Genomic DNA, 22745 nt, shown 5'->3' on the forward strand with positions numbered 1-22745 from the left:
CTTTGTGCGGCAGAATCATTGTGTGCGCCTCACTGCATTCGCTACAGCATTTGCTAACCGTGGGCCATGACCACGGGGTCATTTTGGTAAGGACAGCCGCACAGTACATAAAATGCACAAACTGTACGCTTCTCCCTCACCTACACGGTTACATGCTAAAACTTTGAACAAAAGAACCAACAAAAAGCAACCAGACAAGCGAACGGTTAACTTCGTTTCGTGATGTTCGAGCGGCGGGTTTGGTTGGCCAGCCCAAAATCATCACCTCACTCACATTTACCACTCTCTCAAACTACTCAACGTTTACAATAGCCACACACTTAAAATCCCACTACACAGCAGTCAATCGTAAGTGATAACAGGAAAGAAAATTGCTCCAGACAAAGGAAACCTTTAGGGGAAAGGTGGAGAAGAAACCGGTGGCAGTGGAAACCAAGCAAAACCGACCCTATAGACGGAAACAGGAGAAATCGGGCGAGAACGAAATAGGGAGGGGGGGGGTTGGGCGGAATCGAGCAAGCTAATACAAAATGGATGTGAACGAACACATATTGGTTATTTAGTAACATTACATTTACAGGAAACGAAAACAATAACATTATTAGATCATGTTTGTAAGGAAAGAAAACGATGAAACAAAAAATACAATTAAACCTTGTAGACTAGTTATAATTACTTGATATACATTTTTTTTCACAAGAAAATATACTTATAATCACGGACAAATAAAAAAAATATTGTGAAACGGGAGCAAACAAAGGGTGGCCATTTCTTTCTAGCACAGGTGTGTGCGTGGCGTTCAAGCACTGGATTTTTGGATTTGTTTGTTTGTTTGTATTTCTTGTTTCGTTACACACTGGGTTGGAAAACACGTTTATTATTTTTACCATTGCACCCTTTTCCTTGTATCACTTTCTAAAATTCCTGTATTGTTGTATATTAACATCTAAACATTTGTTTTTTAGTTTTCTTCAACAAAAAAGCTTTTAGAACCATGTTTACCATATTACTACCTCCTTCTTGTGTTACTGATAGTGTTTGTTTTTTGGATTGATTCCATTCCATGGATGATGGTGGTGGTGTTTCGAAAACGAAGGAGAACGAAGGTAACGGCAACGAAACGTCTACAGGTAAGTACGTAAAAGTGATCATCGAGTAAAATAGTACAGACTTTTGAGGACTGTAGCCAACACCTCTTCATATAGTTGAAGAAGCATTCAGGGCCAGCAGGTCAATAATACCACACATTACACATTTTGGCACGGCCATTAAGTACTAAGAGATTGGTGGCCACCGGTTACATGGCGGCACTGTTTGCAGTAACTAAATCTACAGTAGCTGGTTCGTTTACAGTAGCGTGTAGACCGTTTCCGGACATGTAAAGCAACTATGTACTAAGACAATGCACAATAATACACACATGTACTGCTGTACTGACGTACACCGCTAGCCAAAAATGGGACGATTTGGTCTGCACAACGGTTTGGAATGAGATGCATCCATTACCTTGTAATACTTGTAAGCGACGAGAGATAGAGAGAGAGAGATACATATAGAGGGAAGAAGGTCAATGCTGGACCTTCTACTCCACTGTTTATGGTGGAATGTTTGGGTGTGCGTGTTTGCTGTGTCATAAAACTCTTTACACAATGTTCATCTGTATCTTCAGCACCACCGTATTATTGTCGGCAAACTTGGCCAAAATTTCTTTAATTTTAGCAAACTCCAAAAACCCAAACCCGCGCGGACTGATGTCCTGGTGCGGGCGGTGGAATGCCAGTATTTCCGGTTTCGACATGATCGTATCATGCTGGGACAGCTCCGGCGAGCGAACGTTCAGCAGCGTTATTTTTATGCGCCCCTTGAACGGCCACTCGAGATGGTAATCGTTCTCCGACTGCATCAAGTGCACGTGCAGCCCGATCGAGTCCTTGGTCCGCGGTGACACATTGATGCGGGCGCAAAATTTATACCCATGCGGTGAGGTGTACGCTTGCCCGCTATAAAACATGCAGTTGCTGTTCGCTACCATCGAGTCGATTTTGTTCGAAAAATCTTCCAACTTCCAGAGCAACACGCCACCACTGTACCGTGGATCAACCTCCTGGTTAATCTTGGTTAGCTGCAGCTCCTGCTTGGACAGTTTGATGCCCAGAATGTGTACTTCCTGTTCAAGTATTACGATACGTTCGTACATCGAGCGGACCAGCTCGTTGGTGCTCATCTCGGGCACACTGTTCTTGGCCGGTGGATCCCAAAATTTGTACCGGTCATTGCTTCCCGTGTACGTTTCCAAAAGTAGCTGCAAAAGGACAGAAGGATGAAAAGCAATGTAAGCGATCTTAGTACGATAAACCGGGTTTTCGGGGATAGAAGGTACCTGTAAATGTTGCTGACAGTCCGAAGCAATGTGCGCGTTTAGTGCGTCCTCGTCCGAGGCAATAAACTTACACTTGATCCGTGCGAAAGGGCACGGTTGGCTTTGACGGGACATGGCGAACGGGCACTGGCGCAGATGGCTATCGATTTCGGTGGGAGAAAACTGATCGACACAGCCCCGTATTGAGTTTGGGCACGGTTTTTTGATTTGCGATATTTCGCGGCGCGTGCAGTTGTCCGGAAAAATGTCACACTTGATATCAAGCGGTTCGTTGTCCAACGGACAAATGGAGTTTTTCCCGCTAAACGTGGGTAATCTCCGGTTATTAACGACAATGCAAGCAAATGTCGGAGGCGGAATACTTACTTCAACCAATCTGTGATGCATTTCCGACAGAACCGATGGCCACACTTGGTGAGGATGGGCTCGTTCAGCCAGCAGCTGCAGATGGGACATTCATAGCGAGCTTCAAGCAAATCATCGTCTACTTTAGCAGCGCTCTGTGGGTAAGGAGATCGTGGAATATAAGAGAATCTGGGATGACACAGTGCAAAAGGGGCATCGGAGTAAGGCTGTTTTGCAGGTGGCTCGGAACACTGCGGAGCAAATATGACTCATCTCCTTCATACAACCGGGACTGCATCGTAGAAATATTTGCTTGGCGATACTTCGCTACAACACGAAGGTGAATACGTATTTCCCTTACCTGTAAACAATTTTCCTCGGCGGATACTTCTCTTTTTACGGGTCTACTCATTTCTTATCATAATTAGTGCACGAAAATATTTCACCAAACAAAGCGAGTTGTGTATTTTCTTCCGTTTGTCAACTAATTTGTTGTTGTGCTTGTGCGCCAAGGTTGATAGAAAATGTGCACCAGCTGTGATGATTGTTGACAGTTGTTGTTGATGTTTGTTTTCGAAAATAAGATGATTTTTAAATAACTGTTCCGCTGCAACAAATAAAATGAAATAGAAATATCTTCCAAAACGTAGTCTGTTGAACATCAAATCAAAATAATTTTAAAAAATATTGAGACAACAAACATCACCTGCTCATCTCTGGCCACCTTGGGCGAGTGTGACAGAAGTGTCAGTGAGGACGTGTACAACACTTTCCTGTTTTCGATCGCTCGCCCTTGCCGCCTTGAATATTTAGTGTGACGATCGCATTTATCCGCGATCTTTCCTACCCATTTCAAGAGTTTCGACCTTAACTTTGCGATCCTCGCACTCGATCGTCCTGTGCACTGTGTGTTAGCCGTACGTTCATCAGGATGGCTGCTACTTTAACGCCGGAGGAGAAGGAGCATCTCATCTCCCGCAACCTTCAGGAGGTGCTTGGGCAGGATAATCTCCGTGCGATACTGAAGGAGCGTGATCTTAAAATATACTGGGGTACGGCCACTACCGGCAAACCGCACATTGCCTACTTCGTACCTATGTCAAAGGTGGCCGATTTTCTGAAAGCCGGTTGTGAGGTGAGTGAAATCGCACTCCGGGGTTGTGTTGCGTCAGCCGCAGCATGATCCATCGGTCTTTTATGTTATCACTTTCACTTCACGCTTATCTCCCGGTGCCCAGGTAACGATCCTGTTCGCAGATCTGCATGCATACTTGGACAACATGAAGGCGCCCTGGTCGCTGCTCAAGGAGCGTACCAAGTACTACGAAGCGGTTATCAAGGCGATGCTTTCGTCGCTGGGAGTACCGCTGGAGAAGTTGCGGTTCGTGTGCGGAACCGACTATCAGCTGTCGAAGGAGTACACGCTGGATGTGTACCGATTGTCTTCGGTAGTGACGCAGCACGATGCCAAAAAGGCGGGTGCGGAGGTGGTCAAGCAGGTGGAACATCCGCTGATGTCTGGCATCCTGTACCCTGGGCTGCAGGCGCTGGACGAGGAGTATCTGAAGGTGGACGCCCAGTTTGGAGGTGTTGATCAGCGAAAAATTTTCACCTTCGCTGAGAAGTACCTTCCGCAGCTGGGATACGCCAAGCGCATTCATCTAATGAATCCAATGATTCCCGGCCTGGCCGGTGGAAAGATGTCGTCCAGTGAGGAGGACTCAAAAATTGATCTGCTTGATAGTGCGGCGAAGGTGAAGAGCAAGATCAAGAAGGCTTTTTGCGAGCCGGGCAATATCGAGGATAATGGGCTGCTGAAGTTTGTGAAGCACGTCATCTACCCGATGTTCAAGGAAGGTGAAGCATTCACGGTCCATCGTAAGCCGGACTTTGGTGGAGATCTTGTGTTTGCCGAGTACGAACAGCTGGAAACATGCTTCGCCTCGCAGGAACTGCATCCGGGCGATTTGAAGGCAGCTGTGGAAGTGTACATAAACCGGTTGTTGGATCCGATCCGGAAGTCGTTTGATACCGATTTCTACCGGGAACTTACGGAACGTGCTTATCCGGCCCCGGTGAAAGTTTCGGGAGGAAAACAAGCAGCTGCAGCAGGAAAGGGACAGCAGGGCGGTGCGGGTGTAAATGCTGCTGCTGCTGCTGCCGGACCTGCGGGTGAAAATACCCCCGACAAGCTGGAACTTAAGGTGGGCCAAATCAAGGACGCTGTGAAGCATCCGGACGCCGATAGTCTCTGTGTGCTGACTGTGGACATTGGAGGTGGGGAGCGTAAGGCGATCGTGAGCAACCTGATGGCTCACTACACATTGGAACAACTTCGGGAACGGTTAGTTGTGGTGCTGACCAACATGAAGGCATCGAAAATCCGTGGTGTAGAAAGCGAGGGATTGGTACTCTACGCGGCTGGAGCGGAAAAGTGCGAAGCACTGAGCGTACCGGAAGGATCCAAAGTAGGCGAACGAATTATTGTGGAAGGGTTCGACAACACGAGCAATCCCGTGCCACCGTTGAACCCAAAGAAGAAAGTTTGGGACAAGATTCAGGCGGAATTGCACACCGGCACGGATGGGCAGGCACTGTGGAAGGAATTTTCGCTTATGACGCTAAACGGCGATCGGGTGACGAGCACACTTGCTGGATGCAACATCAAGTAGACTGTTTGGGGCAGCGTTTGGAGCGTCCCCGGGTACCATGGCATTTTGCAGCTGCTGTTGCGCTTTGAGAGTCTTATTTTTGATCATTTTGTTGCCTCATCATCTTCGTTCGGATGGTAAATCGTGCACGATTATACTCGTTTCGTATTTTGCAGAGTAATTTATTAAATTCGGCATCGCATAAAACTGGAAACAGCATTTTAAATATTAAATTGGAAAGAAGCGAGCAATTTTACGATCGATTTTTTAAATATCACAAAAACTGGCAACACTGTTCACTCCAAGCACGCAGCATGCACTGTTGGAATGTAAACAACAACAAAAGCACGTGCTGGGATAACTGTCAAAATCAGCTGTTATTCATTGTTGTATTGTGTTGGTTGGAATTGTCCGGTGAACGCGCGTGCCTACTTTCTCCCCGAGGTTGTGTAAAAACGACAAATCTGTGATAGAATTGTATTGATTACATTAAGCTTAACATGGTGCGCGTAAATTTATCAAAGTTAGTGCAGCTTCAAACCGACGCCACGCAGGTGCGTAACATATGCATTCTGGCACACGTGGATCACGGCAAAACAACGCTCGCCGATAGTTTGATTGCAAGCAATGGAATCATATCGACACGGCTGGCAGGCAAGCTACGCTACATGGACAGTCGGCCGGATGAACAGGAACGTCAAATAACGATGAAAAGCAGCAGTATAGCACTATACTTTCGGGGTGAATCAAAGGAGGAGAAGTCCGGCGAGCAAGAATATCTGGTCAACTTGATCGATTCACCTGGGCACGTGGATTTTAGCAGCGAAGTTTCGACCGCCATCCGGCTCTGCGATGGAGCAATAATCGTTGTCGATGTGGTTGAAGGGGTTTGTCCTCAGACCCGCGTATGTTTGCAGCAAGCGTACAACGAGCAGCTGTCCACCGTTCTGCTCCTGAACAAAATCGATCGTCTGGTTTTGGAAAAACGGCTCGATCCTGCAGAAGCGTATCATCACCTGGCACAAGTCCTGGAACAGGTTAATGCGGTAGTTGGAAACCTTTTTGCAACGGATGTTTTAGCAAGGGAGCAGATCAGTACCGCGGCCGATCAAACATCCGCCCTGGAGGAAGCGGATGATTCGTTTCTTTATTACTCACCCCAGCAGGGCAACGTCCTGTTCGGATCGGCACTCGATGGATGGGCATTCGATCTGGCAACCTTTGCCCGTTTTTATCAGGGCAAACTGGACGGTGTGTCGGACAGTGCAACGCTGTTGAACGCTCTGTGGGGTGACTATTTTTACTCTCCTCGTAAAAAAGCAATCGAATCTGGTGCAACAGAAAAGGGGCGAAAACCGCTCTTCGTTCAGCTGGTACTGGACAATTTGTGGAATATTTACGGGCTGGTAGAAAACCGCGACGAGACAAAGCTACGTGCCATTTCGGAGCGTTGTGGAGTGGTGCAGAATGTGCGCGATTTGCGTCATGCTGATGGACGTGTCCCGGTGCGGAATCTGCTTTCGGGCTGGTTGCCAATGGAACGGTCGCTGCTTGGTGCCATTTGCCAGGCGGTCCCCAATCCAAGGGGCATTAGTGAGATGAAGGCAGAAAAGCTGCTCTGCTCTAGATTGACGGATTTCAGTTCTTACCCACCGGAAACGCAAGCCCTAAAGCAGGACATTATGCGGTGCGATGCGGACAGTGAACGTTTGATTGTGTTTGTTTCGAAAATGTTTCCCATTGAGCATGGAGCACTGGCCGGTGCGAAAGACACGCTGGAACGGCTTACAAAAGCACTTTCCTTGGTCGATGGAAATGATGCTGGTGACGATGATGGAGAAGTGGAGATATTTCTTGCCTTCGCAAGAGTTTACAGCGGGACACTCCGAAAAGGATCGCGCGTTTTTGTCATTGGACCAAAGTACGATCCACGCACGATGCACCCGAACGACAGCGACGCAATAAATCCACATCTGACTGAGATCGAAATTGATAGCCTGTTCCTCCTGATGGGACGTCAGCTGGAACCGGTTGACTCGGTACCGGCAGGCAATATAGTCGGCATAGGAGGTTTACAAAATGTAGTGTTGAAGACGGCGACACTCAGCAACACCCGCTTCTGTCCACCGTTTGTAGATCTTCCGCTAATAGCGACGCCAATCCTGCGAGTTGCAGTCGAACCGAAGGATATCCAAAAAATGCCTCAACTGGTTCGTGGTCTGAAACTGCTCAATCAGGCCGATGCATGCGTTGAGGTGCGTGTGCAAGAAAGCGGCGAACATGTTCTGCTGACGTTGGGCGAAGTGCACCTGGAACGGTGCATCAAGGATCTGCAGGAAACGTACGCCAAGATTGAGCTGAATGTTTCGAAACCTATCGTGCCGTTCAAGGAAACGATCGTACCGTTCGTGCCTACTTCAGAGGATAATCCGGAGGAAGAAATTGCAAAGGATAGAGAGAAAGATAAAACCGTTACGCTTCAAACGCCAAATCGTCAGTGTACAATAAAACTGATAGCGTTGCCGATTTCACAAGAGGCCGTGGATCTGCTCATCCAAAACGAGTCTGTGCTGAAAGCGTACGTGAAAGCACACGAAGCGAAACAAAAACTGCCTCAAGCGCTGCAGGATTCGATTGACGAGCTTCGCACAAACCTGAAAAAGCTGCTGCCCGAAACGGTTCCCTTTGAAGGAATTTGGTCCCTGGGGCCAAAGAGGTGTGGCACGAACCTGCTGATCAATTGTACCGATTTCAAGCACACATCCGTATGGTACGAGGATGAGACGACAGAACGAACATTGGAAGATCCACGCAACCAGTACGAGTCATCGTTTTTGAACGGGTTTCAAATGGCATCCTTAGCTGGTCCACTGTGCGATGAACCAATGCAAGGTGTTTGCTTTCTGGTCGAACGCTGGGAGGTTGATGTGACGATCGGAGTGGACCTCGCGTCTGTTGCTTCCCATGGACCACTCTCGGGTATGTACTATGCAACGGTAGAAACTTGGAAAACAAATAAAATATGGATATTGATTGTTTTATGTTAAAATTACAGGACAAATCATGTCAGCCGTTAAGGAAGGCTGTAAAAAGGCGTTTCAAAATCAACCCCAGCGCCTGGTCCATCCAATGTACAGCTGTAATATAACCGTGAACTCGGACGTGCTTGGTGAGTTTGTGCTTTTTTTTTCTTTTTTCTAAAATTTCGTTTCAAAACTTTTTGGTTTACAATCAATTCAAAATTTACATCGCTATTGTTTCGGTTTTGTGCGATGATGAATGGCAACACTGTCTCTGTGGTTGGCATTCCTACCCCTCGGTGCGTACAGGGGTAGCTGTCAAAATAATGTTGTCAGCTGTCAAATCGAGCACATGGTTTGTTGTCGGCTGGAAACAAACGGTGCCGACGGGGTGTTTCTGATTTTCCCGGCTTAAAAGTGAAAACGCGTGTTAAAGTGTGGAAATTGCAGTTGCACCAGCTTTACATCCTTTTCATAGTCACAACAGTACCGTGCATAAGCAGCCTCAATCATGGGAAAGAAGGCAAAAGTAGGAAAGGATCGGCGGGATAAGTTCTACAAACTAGCCAAGGAATCGGGCTACAGGTCGCGTGCCGCCTTCAAGTTAATCCAGCTGAACCGAAGGTTCGGATTTTTGCAGCAGTCGCAAGTATGCATCGACTTGTGTGCCGCCCCCGGCGGTTGGATGCAGGTGGCCAAGCAGAACATGCCCGTTTCCAGCATTGTGATCGGTGTGGATCTGTACCCGATCAAGAGCGTACCTGGGTGCATCAGCCTTATCGGCGATATTACCAGCGACAAAACGAAGTCGGATTTGGCCAAAGAGCTGAAGACGTGGAAAGCGGACGTGATCCTTAACGATGGTGCTCCGAACGTTGGTAAAAACTGGCTGCACGATGCGTACCAGCAGGTGTGTCTGACGCTTAGCGCTGTAAAGCTGGCCACACAGTTTTTGCGTCCGGGCGGTTGGTTCATCACGAAGGTGTTCCGCTCGAAGGACTACAATGCGCTGATCTGGGTGCTGAAACAACTGTTCCGCAAGGTGCACGCGACAAAGCCGTCCGCGTCGCGTAAGGAGTCGGCCGAAATTTTCGTCGTATGCCAGTACTACAAGGCGCCGGATAAGATCGATCCTCGCTTTTTGGATTCGAAGTACGTGTTCGAGGAGCTGGACATGCAGGCGAGTGACATTTCGTCCAGCAACATTCTAAAAGATTTGGAGCGCAAAACGCCCAAGAAAGCGAAGGTGGAAGGATACGATAGCACGGATGTAAGAAAGATCGTAACTGCGCTGGAGTTCATGCAGAACGATAAACCTCTGGCGCTGCTGAGTCGGATAACGGAAATTACGTTCACAGCTGGAGATGAGGCCATTGCAAAACACCCCCGCACGACCACAGAGCTGAAGGAATGCTGTAAAGACATCAAGATCTTGGGCCGAAAGGATATTAAGGAACTGTTACGATGGCACAAGCTGCTGAGTCCGGAGTTTGCAAAGCCTAGCGAGGAAACATCGGACGATGCGCAGAAGAAGGGTGGAGCGAAGGATGAAGATGAGACGGATGTGGACGAGGACATTGTGGAGTTGAAACAGATTGAGAAGGAAATAGCTGCCCTGCGGGAGGAGGACGAGCGTAGCTCGAAGCGAAAGCGCAAGAAGACCAACAAGGAACGTGCGAAGCTGAACGAGAAGCTCAGTCTGAAGATGGTGATTAAAGGCGACGAAGGACCGACCGAGCAGGGTGAGGATGCAATATTCTCGTTGAAGGACATCGGTAACAAGCGGCAGCTGGAAAGCATGCTCGATCAAGCTCCGGATATTGTGGTGGAGGAAGAAGAAAAGCCGGCAGATGATGAAGGGATAGTTAAGGGTCGGTACGTACGGTACGATCGTGAAACGAAGGGGGATCTGTTCGAGGACGATAAATTGCTTGCCGCCGGGAGTGATAGCGAGCCGGAAACAGATTCGGACTTCGATGAGAAAGGGCTGGCGATCGAATCGGACGAGGAGGAGCTGAGCTTCGAAGAGGACGAAGACAATGTGGATCCTTCGGACGATGAGGACCAGAACCCGTTGATTAGCGATCTGGACTATCGCAGCAAAACCGACAAACGGTTGCAGCGCGCCCAGCTCTGGTACGAACAGGAAGCGTTCAAAAAGCACAACCTCGAAACGAACGACGAAGAGGTGGATTACGACCTGGACAAGTTGATCGAGTCATACAAAAAGGCTGGAGTGAAGGTCCTGGGTGCGGAAAAGGACGCAAAGAATAAGGAACCGCTGGGCAAGAAGGCACGTCGCCGAGCACGTCACGATACGGACAAGAAGGACGACGATTCGGCAGAAAACGATACGAGCAGCAGCGATTCGGATTCGGACGGGGAGGAGGAACCGTTGGAAAAAAAGATCGGCACGATGGTACACAAAACGGTGGAAACGGTCGGTGGCAAGGATGGCAGCGGGTTTGAGATCGTTTCCTCGGAGAAGGTGCGCAAGGCGAAAAAAATCAAACTAAACGAGGAAGAACTGGCGCTCGGGCAGATGTTGATTACGGGGAAAAAGATGCGCCGTGATATCATCGATTCGGCCTTCAACCGGTACATGTTTAACGACGTCAATCTGCCCGATTGGTTCGTGGCCGATGAGCTAAACACCATGAAACGGAAGCTGCCCGTACCGGAGGATGTGGTGGACAGTTACCGCAAATCGAAGGACGAATTTAATGTGCGTACGATCAAGAAGGTGATGGAGGCGAAGGCACGCAAGAAGCGCCATGCGACTAAACGGTTGGAGAAGATCAAGAAGAAGGCCGAAACGATCATGGATAACGCGGACAACACAAACCAGGAGAAGATTCGTCTGTTGAAGAAGTAAGTACCTGCGAGAGAAGGATGCTAGTTGGAAGAATGAACTATTTACTAACCATTACGTTGCTCTTGTTTTCTAGACTCTACAAAAAGGCGGACGCTAAGAAGAAGGAGGTAACGTACGTGGTGGCGAAGAAGACGGGCATCAGTGGCAAGAAGGTGCGCCGCCCGAAGGGTGTGGAGGGCCGGTTTAAGGTGGTCGATCCGCGCATGAAGAAGGATCGGCGCGCCGATGTGGCGAAGGAAAAACGTGCCAAGAAGTTTGGCAAGGGCAAGAATAGAGTTAATGCGAAGGCAAAAGCTGGCAGTAAAGGCCGCAAGAAGAAGGGTCTGTAGGTTGGGTAAATCGGCACAGCTCTGAAGCGGTTGCTTCAGAAAGAAACACAATTATAAATATTAATAAATCTACATTTAAAACGACATTTATTTAACGTTTTATTGTTTCCAATAGACTATTGTTCGCTATCCGTTTCTAGGAAGCATTAGCAGTGCCTCCAAAATAAGATCAGGATCCAGAACATTACCAGAGCTTCCCACTGCAGCGACAGCACGCTTGCCTTCGATGGCGTCTTTCGGGTGCTAGAATCCTTCGCGATCGGTATAACTGTTGGCGCCAACGTGGAATGAAGTGATGAGCTGTTTGATTGTGCCGCTATGCTCACTGTAGTCGTTAACGGTCCAGTTGGCGTTAAAGAGATCGAATGTAGAGATTTTTTGCCCGGTAGTGTCGATAATCCGTCATTGCTTTTCGATAGTCCGGTTGGAGTAGCTAATGAGGCTTGCTGTTTGCCCGTTGGTTTCCCGGTCGTGGTTGTGCCTGCCTCCTTACCATTTGTAACTGCGCACTGGCTCAACACTTTCCAGCCTTCACATATCTTGCTGCCAGAAAATGTACAGCCCATATGGTAGTTCCACACTCCGTTGATGGTGTAATTCACCTGGAAGCACTGGTACTGATTCACCGACGGTACCACCTTGCCCAGGGTTGGATTGTGCGGATTCAGCAAGAGATGGGTCATATTAACAAGGGCATCGTTACACTCCACCTGGCCAGCAGTTTTAATACAGTTGTTGTAGTCGTTGACCGTTTGGCAGAATTTGCAGCTCAATCCAGCGGCTGAAAGAATCCAGATATACCTTTTTACTTCTTTCACTGGGGATCCTTTAAGACTAGACTAAGTACCTCCGTTGAATATGAATATCAACACCAGTGGTAGAAGAGCGTAGACAAATGGATTCGAAATGCGCAACATTGCAGGGGTAAATTGAAGAACCAATCGAGAAAACTTCTGCTGCGAGACTGGGAGCAGTTTGGTGCTGGTGACGACTTGCTTTGGCTCACGTCGGGCGAAGTGGAATGAACAAAATGTTTTGTCTGCTGATATCTATTTAAGTTTCATTAGAAAACACAATCGATGCGGTTGTTTCTTTCAAAGCGTGTATCTTTAGTTTGCCACGAGGGCCATTACCATGCAAAGAGCTTAATGAAGCAGTTAGCAAATTTGGTACCTTACTTGCTCGACATTTGTGTCTCTACCTCATACCATTAAGTTCGTTTTTAGTATATCGCTTTTTTATTAATAGTATTGTTACTAACTTTATGTTAATCTTATACGTCTATCGTTTTATTTAAATAGTGTGTAGGTTGCTTTTTTTGTTTGTTTTTCGCTACTTTAATTATTTGTTTCCTTTTGCTCTTCTCGGTTTCATTTGTTGCATAAACATAGTGGTAGAAAAAGTCAGTAAAATCTTTCCCTTCGTTTACTGCTAACGCGTACTGGTCGAAACCGACCGATCAGTTGTACGCATGAGCAGCATCCTTTTTATGTGTTATGTATGCTTATATCAACAACCCCTTTTCAACTGCGATGGGCGGAAATGTTTTGTTATACTATTTACAAAAAGAACACGAAAAATCCGGCACACCCACCAAATCGTGTCTCCGGGACTTGGGGATATGTAGCACTACAGGCAAACATAGTACTGCAAACAAAAAAAGATTCTGTTAAAAAAACATCGTTTTGCATCGTCCGACACCACACATTCATGGTGGCTTCCATGCACTGTCCGCCTCAATCTCTAGCTCCCTAGTTCCGTTTCGTCGCCGGTTCGTTTGTATGTATCGTGTAATGTTAAAAAATAAATAGCAGAATAATAATAAATAGGCAAGTTTAGAAGAATGGGGCTCGCATTATTCGAGCACGCGAATCAGGCGCTGCGAGCCAGAATCGATCGTAACCGCCAACAGGGTGTTGATCCTTCCGTCCGGATCTCGTTCTTTCCATCACTGGTGGCCATTGTTTTTTTTGTTTGTTACGGGCAGTGAAACCATTTCGATTAAAATGTTGTCCCCAGACTCTCTCTCTCTCTGTGGTTACCGTTTGGCGCAGTAGCGATGAAAAGAAAGAGATATCGGTTGCGGATCGGTAGTCTAAGGCGGCGGGATAATGCGTTTTGGAAGCGCCAGGCGAGAGTGTCCACCTCCGTTCGCCCGAAATGGATTTAAATCCTTACGGGCGTTCATTCAATTTCTCCAGTCGGCGCCATTTTTTCTAAAACTTCTCCTAAGCTGCACCCGTCAATCGGACCGTAGGAAAACGATTTCAAGATGGCGTCCGTTCGTCTGGGTTTGATCGTACGATCGCGATCCGGAATCGTTTTTGTTGCGCTCTACCGTTCGATTACGGTCGTGTTGTTGGATAGCGTTTATGTGAATGATGTGTTGATGATGATGTGTGTGTGCAGATGATTAAAAAAACGGCTAGTTACGACTTGTGTAATGTAACGACTACAAGCCCCCGTCGGTGCGAGCGGGCCTTCATACTAACTATCAACTAAACGGCAAATAAATAATGGAATAGTTAGCAGTTTGAGTTTCGATGGGAATGAGATGGTTTGGATGGGTGTTGAAAGTGAATGATCGAAATGGAAATGGAGGATGATTAAGTTAGGCGCGAATAGGATGCATCTGGCCATCCTTTCCATCTGGCCGTGAAGCTGGAGCGAATCTAGCTTCGCAAAGCCAAACCGTGGATTCCGGTCTATGCATCTCACTGGCTCACTGGCGCACTAGCGTTCGTAGTAGTGTTCTGGTACGTCCGGGAGACGGATTCGGTCTCGGTGTCAGCGGCGATGGCGGCGGAGTTCGCACGGTACGACGAAACCGGCTGTCTCGAGGGGACCTTCCACTTGTTGTACACGTTGGCGGGCGTTTTGGCCGGCTTCGAGGCGTAGTAGCTGGAGGTCTCCGGCGGGACGCACAGCATACCGTACACGTTGATACCGGGCAGACCGGCGTACGTTGGCTGATCGTGGGCCAGCGGTCCCTCTGCACAGGAAGAAAGAACAAACGCCACGGTTAGTGTTCGGTTTGCTTCTGAACGATCGGACGCCAAACGCTGCGTTAACTTACCGAGTCGATAGTGCGGTGGACACTTGCAGATAACCAGATAGTGCGACTTGCCAGTTCGAGTGTTCTGCAGGGCGAGGATGGACCAGTCCTTCGGTGCACGGCAATCGCGCAGCTCGTTCGTGTTTTCGCACGTCTTTGCCAGCGTAATTGCGCGCTTCTGCTGATTGCCGACGAGCTTAATCGTGTGGTTGTCGTCTTCGTTCAGGCTAGCCGAGCATGGATCGCGATATCTGTCGAACGAGAACAGGGTGTTGTTGTTAGCAGCGGCGCGCATAGAGCGAAAATCGATCGCGAATCGTGGTGGATGTTTGCCTTTCCCGAGTAGGGTTGATTGGAAGGTGAAGGAAGGAGATATGATTGCCGATAAGAGCTTACACGAGGCTGTGCGCGATGTAAGTACCGTTAATGAGTGCTGTTCTGGCAAGCGGAAGTGTCTTCAAAAGTTGTGCGTGTAACTCCCGGATACTTGGAATTTCCCGCAAGAAAAAGCGATGGCCTTCAAATGTTATGCTATTGAATCGTACAATGTGTCACGCTCACCGGTAGCTGGTGTTGGGCAATGATTCATGTCTCCCATTTCCCTGTTGACGAAAAATGAACCTGCTGTTCAAACAAACGCATCCCCATAAGAGTATTGGAAACGCGTACGCTGTTATGACGACGAAATTTTCGTTCACCGAACGCACAGTCTCTTGCAAGATAGTTCCAGTTATTCACGCGATGTTATCGAAACAAGTACACCCCAGCTCAGTGTCTTCGGATGCTGGGCGCTTCTTTGCGCTGCTGCTCGTTGCTGTGTGCCTCGTTGGCAGTGGTACGAAGTTTGGAATGGTTTGTTGTGTCCTACCGTTTCCTACAGGTTTGTGATTCTATTTTTGCAGCCTTTGCCCTGAACTGCAAAATATGTCACTCGACCGGAGATTACGAGGCGTGCTTGCGTAGCTCGTCCGCACCCTGCACCGTGTCACTCGTGAACACAACGCATCTGTTCCTGGCCTCAGCAAATCCAACCTTACGAAACGTGACGTTCGTCGGCGTGCCACAGTTCCAGTGCTTTCAGGTGAACTACACTGTCGGGGTGATGTGGCACTATCAGATGGGCTGCACCTACGCCACCACCAAGATCTGTGAGGGTTGGCGAGCGGCCAGCAAGTGTCTTACAACTACGTCGAACGTGATGGGTGTACCGGGCCGTGTAAGGCCTCCGCACATTGCCGATTACAACCCGCACGGTCCTCCAGTGATGATCCATCCGGTGCATCAGGGTCACCCGGTACAGCACCCAGCGGCAACGGGGCGTAACACTAAGTCGGCATCTGCCAGCAACGCTATGGCCGTGGAATGTTTAGTGCTGGCGATGGTGGTGGGTTGGGCGATCAGAAAGATGCTAGGACACTACTGATCGCGTTAAATCGCACCTCTATATTAAAATAAAGTATTCCTTCGTATTTCTACATCTCATATCATACTCAGCCGAAGCCGTTATGCATCTCCCACATGCGTCCGTATCATAACAGACGCAGACAAAACATATATCATCTTTTTTTTTTTGGCTGGAATTAGAAAGCCTTCTGTTAAGAAAGCAATGTCCATACGGTGCACAATTGAATCGAAAGTATTTCTCCACCTCGATCGCTGCTACCTCAATCGCAGGTGGTAAGTGATCCTTCGCTCGGTGCAAAGCAAATCTGTCTGTACCAATTATTAATCGACCGCTTTCATCGTATTGTGCTTGGCCCCCGTCAGTGTCTGCACCCTACACTAATGTTCATTAACTTTTGCTTGGCGATCGTTCGAAAACTGATGCGCACACTGGAATTCCAGGTCACCGGAATCCGGAATCGGTCAATCGAACACTTACTTCCGGTCGTTGATTCCGATCGTGATTCCGATAGTTGCCACAGCCACCCGCGCTTCAATGCGCCGAAGAATGTAATCACCACACGGACAGGTGTGTGTACCATTTTGAGTTTTTTTTGCTGTTGTTGTTGGTGCATTGGAGGGAAAATTTTCCACCCCTCGGTGGCTGCATCTGCCGGAAGGCGAACGTTTCCAATCGTTTGTAGGAACCCAGTAACCTGGTTGGCTGGGACCCGGCTATTGTAACCAATTTTCCACAATAAATACACACACCCACGGCCATGTTAAAATCCACCAATATAGCAAATGTGAGTATGCGAGAGATGAGTTGACTGGCATTTTTCTTCTTCTTCACAAAAAAAAACCCAATTTTCCGGATGATCTTCGCATGAAGGGAGAAATTTTTGCATACGGCACCGAGCCACTAATAGCGCCCGGGTGCAATTCGATACGATTATGATTTTCGGTACCGAGAATCGAGATGAACGGATAAGATTGTTCCGTCAAACCCCTCCCCCTGAGGATGGAAAATGGGGAGTGCAAATCAAATAAAGAAAATAATACAAACCGAAACAAAGCCAATCAAATAATTTGCTGCGAGGCACTGGGAAAGTTTGGACGTTTTTCTAGCTTCTCATCATGGATTCATGATGGAGGCACCGCGAATGGGTCATATTAAATAGATCTTCCGGACCAATCGCACCAACCATAGATGCGATAGAAATTTTTGATTAAAGCGATAGGAACGATTGAAGATTTTAAGGTAACGGCTCTGATGGTTTTGAGATTTTTGTCTGCTTGCTTTATTGTCTTTTACTACGCAATTTAAAAAAAAAATGAAATTAAAAACATTTGAGTTACATCTCAGGTAATTTAGGCATCTGAATGGTTTATCTATCAACCGTCTCCTTATGAGGTTCCGTTTGCTTTGCGTAAATCATCATCCCCTTGGGAGAGTTAATTATTAGTACTCGAATCATTAGTGTCCACAAGCGTTTAGACAACAACACGATCTCCCCCTGTGGGAGATCCGTCCTTTTATTCGACCGGGGAGAAAGCATCGGTTCGCTCGGAGGAATTTGTTTTCACTGATTATTATTTTAGCTTAACCATTCTGATGAGGGCTACCTTCCATCGTGGCATGGTTTTCGCGGCACAGTCCCCACTGCGGGAGGGCATCGTAGACCAACAACTGTCTGATGTATGTTTCTCCTACCGCAAGGGAAAGAACCCGGCAGGGAACTGTGGTGCATAATTGCCGATCATACCCTGCCCTCTGTTGGGAGCTTTTCTTTTGCGCTGATCGATGGTGTGGCGCATTTACTTCCCCCTTTTTGGTACGAAATCACACTTGTGCTGGTGGTAGATGTTGATGGAAGTAAGTGTCTGGATGTAAAAGTATGCCCATTGGTTGGAGGATTTGTAAAATTGGCCCCGGACGCAGTGGGATCAAGCGTCACTCGCGATCACTTGCACCGAACTGCACGTGTGTCAGATGATTGATGATCGATGATTGATATGCGAATGGACAGTTGAATGCCAGTTTTGTGATATTGTATGCAACTCTGTGTAAATACTGTTGTGTGTCCTCCTTTGTGTCGGTGCTGGGGTGTAATTGATTTTTATGATGTTTTACTTCGAAGATGCTAGAAAGTCTGGCTAGGTTAAATGCATCTTTTCCACATACAGCATACGGACAGCACATTAAGGGCTGAAGGGCTGTTTAATTAATGTGTAAATGATCCATGGTTCATTCCGTCTGCTGCAGGATTAGCACGATCAGCGATTAGTTTCGTACGATTTATTTTAATGAGTCATTGCACCGGCAGCGATCGATCGCCCGGGGTATGCATAAACATGGGCGCATCCAGTACTTATCGGAGGCATTTTTGCATGTAGCATAAAAAAGTATGTGTGTGTGTATGTGTTTGGACTCGTTGTTTCGAGGGTGCTGATGAAATTTAATTGGTAGCTTGTAAGCGTGTTCAGGCGCCACACTATGATTTAGGCGATAAAGCTTGGATGGTGAAGTTTGCGGGGTTTTTTGTTGTTGTTGTTTCGGTGGCACAGGATCGATGGCCCAGCTGTGCAAATCGGTGATGTATCACCTAAACCTGACCTGAAGTGACCAATCCGGGACGACGACTGGTAGCACGATCGCGCAGTTGACGGTGTAAAAGTGGCCCAGCGAAGATATGCTAATACGCGAGCATATATTTACACAATCGACAAGCGGTGGAACAAACCGAGCGTCCGAAAATAAAAAGGGTCGTTCTTTGGCAGAGATCATCAGGCAATGTCGACCGGTTAATAAGATCTTGCTCTCGAATCGTAAGTGTCTAGCGAGCATCTGTACCGGGAGCAGCGAACAGCAGAGGATGACTATAATCATGGCGTAAAACTGCTGCCTTGCCTGACACTTGCCTTGGACAGCATTCTTTGAACCACGGGCAGACGGTGTAACCGTGGACGTTTCGGGACGCCATCGAATCTAAATCAGCCAGGTTGGGAAATGAGGCCTGTGTGCTCAGTGTCCCGTGTTTAGCTTTCATTATTCGGTGCACGGTACCATGGCAGCAAGCGGGGCATTGTTGTTAGCTGGCCCGCGTGTAGTTGGTTGTACGATCGTGTTCTTATCCGCATGGCGCGATGGTCGTGAAGATGTCGCCGGATCACAAAAGAGGGAAGCGAGCAAAAATATTGCATATTACATAAACATTAGCAGTACCGTGGGGGTTTCGGTGGAACAATGTTTAGCGCTGGGCTTAGAAGCGAGCTCGGGCCTGAGCAGATGCTCGTGTAATTGAACCTAGCAGGGGTCCGCTTTCATTAGACGACCCAGCCGCGTAGTAGGTTAGGTGCGCTGCGGAGATACTCCGAAATATAGAGAGATTTTAACGGAATTTTGTGCGGGTCCGTGGCGGCGCACCGACACAACCTTTCCGATGCGGTGCGATCGTGTGTAACCGACCTCCTGGTAATGGCTGGATGGGTGGCCAGCCCCACCACAGTGGAGTGTGTTTTCCCAAGTGCATTCCACAGCATAGCTTCCTGTTGGTGTCCTGCTGGTGTTTGGTCGATCGTGTTGCTTGGTGATTTAATTAAATACGTGACTTAGCCATCCGAACATACGGGGAACGTTGGCAGCCGAGTGTTCCGTGTATTGTCGTGGGGTGCGCACACGTGGAATTCTTACACGGATCTGTAATGCTAATAAACATTGCAGAACATCACAATAGCACAAGAGAACGGACGTTTTTAGGAGGGCAATCAGTGCTTTATAATTGAAACGATCGCGGTTACGGAAATATGCAAAAGTGATCTGGTAATGGTAATCTTGCAGCGGGCGACACTATTAGCATCTCATGTAAAGTGAGCATGGATCATTAACATACGTGTGTGTACGTACGGAGGGAAGAAAATATTTCATCTTCGATCGTGGAGGTCAGCTAGAACTCTAGCGTTATTTTCACCTTTTGCTATTGCCGTATGCTATACCAGAGGACTGCGTATCCATTACCGCACCAATGTCTGCTTTTCCGCAAGTAATAATGCAATCGATCAGCAGACGCATAATAGCCGATCACGATCTGGTCTGGTGCAGCCAAGGTTCATTGAAATTTGAGCAGCCTTAACCGGATCGGTTCGACCTGTGATAAACCTGTCGGACACTAATTCGATTACCGTGTAGAAAAAAAGATTTATGGTACAGCGATCCCATGGTGGTGGACTTCGAGGGGCAAAACAACACCAGACATGGAGATACGCTTGTGGAGGGAAGAAATTCAATAAACGCCATAACTGTACCCAAGGGCTTGGCGAGAGACGCTTTGTTTTGTTTTGCCAACCCTTTGCAAGGAGCGGGAGTCTTGTTTTTTTTTTCTACTTGTACTCGTGTGTGAGAAATGTTCCTGCTCGGGTGATGTGCGCCTGTCATACATCATGTTTAGCAGTTTGTTTAGCTTGCACAAAGCATAATGAGACGCGCTACAACGGGTTTCGGACCGCAGACCAAGACCGATCGTTCCGAGCACAACACTCAGGCAAAAACAACAATCTCACACTGAACCGATCGGTCTGCGTGTTGGTGGTGGGTGTATTGTGGCTGGTGACGGACCGAGGACCGTGGGCGCTCGGCAAAAGCTTCGAAGCATGATTGATGAGGGTAATTGCTTTCTGCACCACCATCACCAACTACCGTGACCAAGTCCCAAGTCTGCCCGGACCGGCCGGAAAAAAAGAAAGAGTCGATGTGCTGCGCTCTCCCTTCGACTACTGCTCCCATGGGCGCTTCCTTCTGGTGGGCGTTCGGCGGACGGCGTCACGGCTTTTCGGCGCGGAAAGTGAAAACCAATTACCGGTGTGGACTGGATCGTTCGGTGGCGGTGCATGTTGGAGGAAGAATAGGAATTTTAAATTTGCCTTTGAAGCCAATTTTTTGTTGCTGTGTCCAACAGAATGCCCAAATAGAACAAAATCGTGGTAAACGGATTAACCAGTCAATCCAGCAACAACCGAAAGTAATTGCTCCGCGTAACCTTCGAGGGTGTGTGCATGCTCAAGGTCTTGATCTACAAATTCGCCACACGCCGAGGTCATTTGTGGTGGACGATTTGTGGTTCGATGACTTGGCGATGACTGTCGGAAAGGGAAACGAAATCCCGAGGCAACTGAACCCTACGGCAGCGTAGAACAACCAATCTAACGAGTCATGTCAATTGATGGGGTGGAGTAGATACTACGGCCAGTAAGCCTTCCCCGGTTCTCGTTACTGGGCACGAAGAATTTTAATGGGTTCCAATAAGCTACGGGCGTTTTTTCTTGTTTGCTCGAAAATTGGTAATGAAACAAGAATTCATCTCCACCTTCCAAGCAGCGCGTTCGTTTTGCTTCAAAAATCTCCCCGCTTGGAGAGAAAATGCTGACTTACCTCGGTGGGCAGGCACACAGTGGCTGGGTGTAGTTCAGACGGACGTAGACAGCATTGCAGACCTGCAGATACCGATGGATGGCGTGTATCGGGAAGCAACAGGAAAATGAGGAAAAATCATGCAAAACAAAAAATCCATTGAATATTGATTAGAACACGCGCAGCGGAGAGAGGTTCTAACGGTGCGCACATCCGCGTATGCAGATGCCGTGCCGAGTGGTGGAGCAAACGATCCGATGAAACCTACCTGCTGGATGGCGCATTCGGGCAGGAAGTAGATATGCTGATTGTGCGGATAGTAATGGTACTTGGTCGGTGCGAGGCCAGTCTGTAACGAAAAGGGCAGAAGCAGAGGGAGGATTTTTCTCGATTAATTCTTCCGCCAGTGGGTGATGCGCGCACAGGTGGTGCGGTTATATTGGGGGTGGCTGCGGTTGGTGGAGTTTGGGATTGTTTTTCGTACGTTGTTATTTTTGGGTTCGCGCCGGGTTGGGGTGGGGGTGTACTTTTCCCCGATCTCTTTCCCGCTGGTGAGTATAGGAATCGTTAACGGTGATTTTTTAAAACAAAAAGAAAATGGAATCTCATCTCCAACAACTTCTAACTGAGCTCTGGCAAGCTTCTGCAGATTGTTTGTTTTTGCTATTAAGCTATCGCTTGTTGTTATCTTCATTAGCAGTACTAATAACGCGCTCTCTCTCTATCTCTCTCTCTCTTGCTGTTTCATCAACAGGAAAACTGTACGCCGTAATAGGACGACGACATGGCCGCATCCAGTCGGCGGATCTGATTGAAGGCAGCGGCCAGTTTGATGTGACGGCCGTCATCCCGGTTATTGAGTCGTTTAACTTTGCGACCGAAATTCGCAAGCAAACGTCCGGCTTGGCTATGCCGCAGCTCGTATTTAGCCACTGGGAGACGGTCGACATCGATCCGCACTGGGTGCCGTCGACCGAGGAAGAGTATCTGCAGTACGGCGAGAAGGCCGACTTTACGAATGTGGCACGGGTGTATATGGATGCGATACGCGAACGTAAGGGTTTGCCGGTGGACAAGAAGTTGGTCGAGTTTGCCGAAAAGCAACGTACACTGTCGAAGAATAAGTAAGCGCGACGTGTACGTGCGTGATTGAGGTAGAAGCGATCGTTATGTAGCTGTAAGTACGTTGTATTCTTTTATTTCTTTGCTAACGTGTTTTAATTTACAATCCGGAGTGTAAAGTCACAGTGACAAAGGATACGCAGGGTGAAGGCTTTTATTGAAACGGATTAATGATGAC

General features: G+C 47.9%; 6 protein-coding genes across 6 annotated transcripts in view; 4 read left to right on the top strand and 2 right to left on the bottom strand.

Moving 5' to 3' along the window:
- Positions 1-811: 811 nt before the first annotated feature.
- Positions 812-3246, bottom strand: LOC118503584 (TNF receptor-associated factor 3). Its single transcript, XM_036037023.1, has 4 exons — positions 3087-3246; positions 2747-2880; positions 2381-2681; positions 812-2302 (listed from the first exon to the last, which is right to left on the bottom strand). Exons 1-4 carry the CDS (start codon positions 3135-3137, stop codon positions 1643-1645), a joined length of 1146 nt encoding a protein of 381 aa, XP_035892916.1. The 5' UTR covers positions 3138-3246; the 3' UTR covers positions 812-1642.
- Positions 3247-3465: 219 nt separating this feature from the next.
- LOC118503582 (tyrosine--tRNA ligase, cytoplasmic) lies at positions 3466-5590 on the top strand. Its single transcript, XM_036037021.1, has 2 exons — positions 3466-3860; positions 3964-5590. The coding sequence occupies exons 1-2, from the start codon at positions 3657-3659 to the stop codon at positions 5395-5397; spliced, it is 1638 nt and encodes a 545-aa protein (XP_035892914.1). The 5' UTR covers positions 3466-3656; the 3' UTR covers positions 5398-5590.
- A 27-nt stretch (positions 5591-5617) lies between these two features.
- LOC118503578 (elongation factor-like GTPase 1) lies at positions 5618-22709 on the top strand. Its single transcript, XM_036037018.1, has 3 exons — positions 5618-8355; positions 8432-8545; positions 22200-22709. The coding sequence occupies exons 1-3, from the start codon at positions 5877-5879 to the stop codon at positions 22571-22573; spliced, it is 2967 nt and encodes a 988-aa protein (XP_035892911.1). The 5' UTR covers positions 5618-5876; the 3' UTR covers positions 22574-22709.
- On the top strand, positions 8727-11686 carry LOC118503579 (pre-rRNA 2'-O-ribose RNA methyltransferase FTSJ3). The gene is made up of 2 exons (XM_036037019.1): positions 8727-11267; positions 11345-11686. The coding sequence occupies exons 1-2, from the start codon at positions 8908-8910 to the stop codon at positions 11598-11600; spliced, it is 2616 nt and encodes an 871-aa protein (XP_035892912.1). The 5' UTR covers positions 8727-8907; the 3' UTR covers positions 11601-11686.
- The window catches only part of LOC118503580 (uncharacterized protein DDB_G0271670), a 55326-nt gene continuing 44267 nt past the window's right edge, over positions 11687-22745 (bottom strand). The window contains exons 3-7 of the mRNA XM_036037020.1: positions 21714-21794; positions 21467-21528; positions 14677-14906; positions 12448-14592; positions 11687-12381 (exon numbers count right to left, since the gene is read on the bottom strand). Of these exons, the coding sequence (XP_035892913.1) occupies positions 14315-14592; positions 14677-14906; positions 21467-21528; positions 21714-21794 (651 nt within the window). The 3' untranslated portion in view covers positions 11687-12381; positions 12448-14314. The remainder of the gene's footprint in view (positions 12382-12447; positions 14593-14676; positions 14907-21466; positions 21529-21713; positions 21795-22745) is intronic.
- Positions 15325-16142, top strand: LOC118503587. Its single transcript, XM_036037026.1, has 2 exons — positions 15325-15490; positions 15558-16142. Exons 1-2 carry the CDS (start codon positions 15331-15333, stop codon positions 16076-16078), a joined length of 681 nt encoding a protein of 226 aa, XP_035892919.1. The 5' UTR covers positions 15325-15330; the 3' UTR covers positions 16079-16142.

This window comes from Anopheles stephensi, chromosome 2, assembly GCF_013141755.1.
Source record: "Anopheles stephensi strain Indian chromosome 2, UCI_ANSTEP_V1.0, whole genome shotgun sequence".
Classification (NCBI taxonomy): Eukaryota; Metazoa; Arthropoda; class Insecta; order Diptera; family Culicidae; genus Anopheles; species Anopheles stephensi.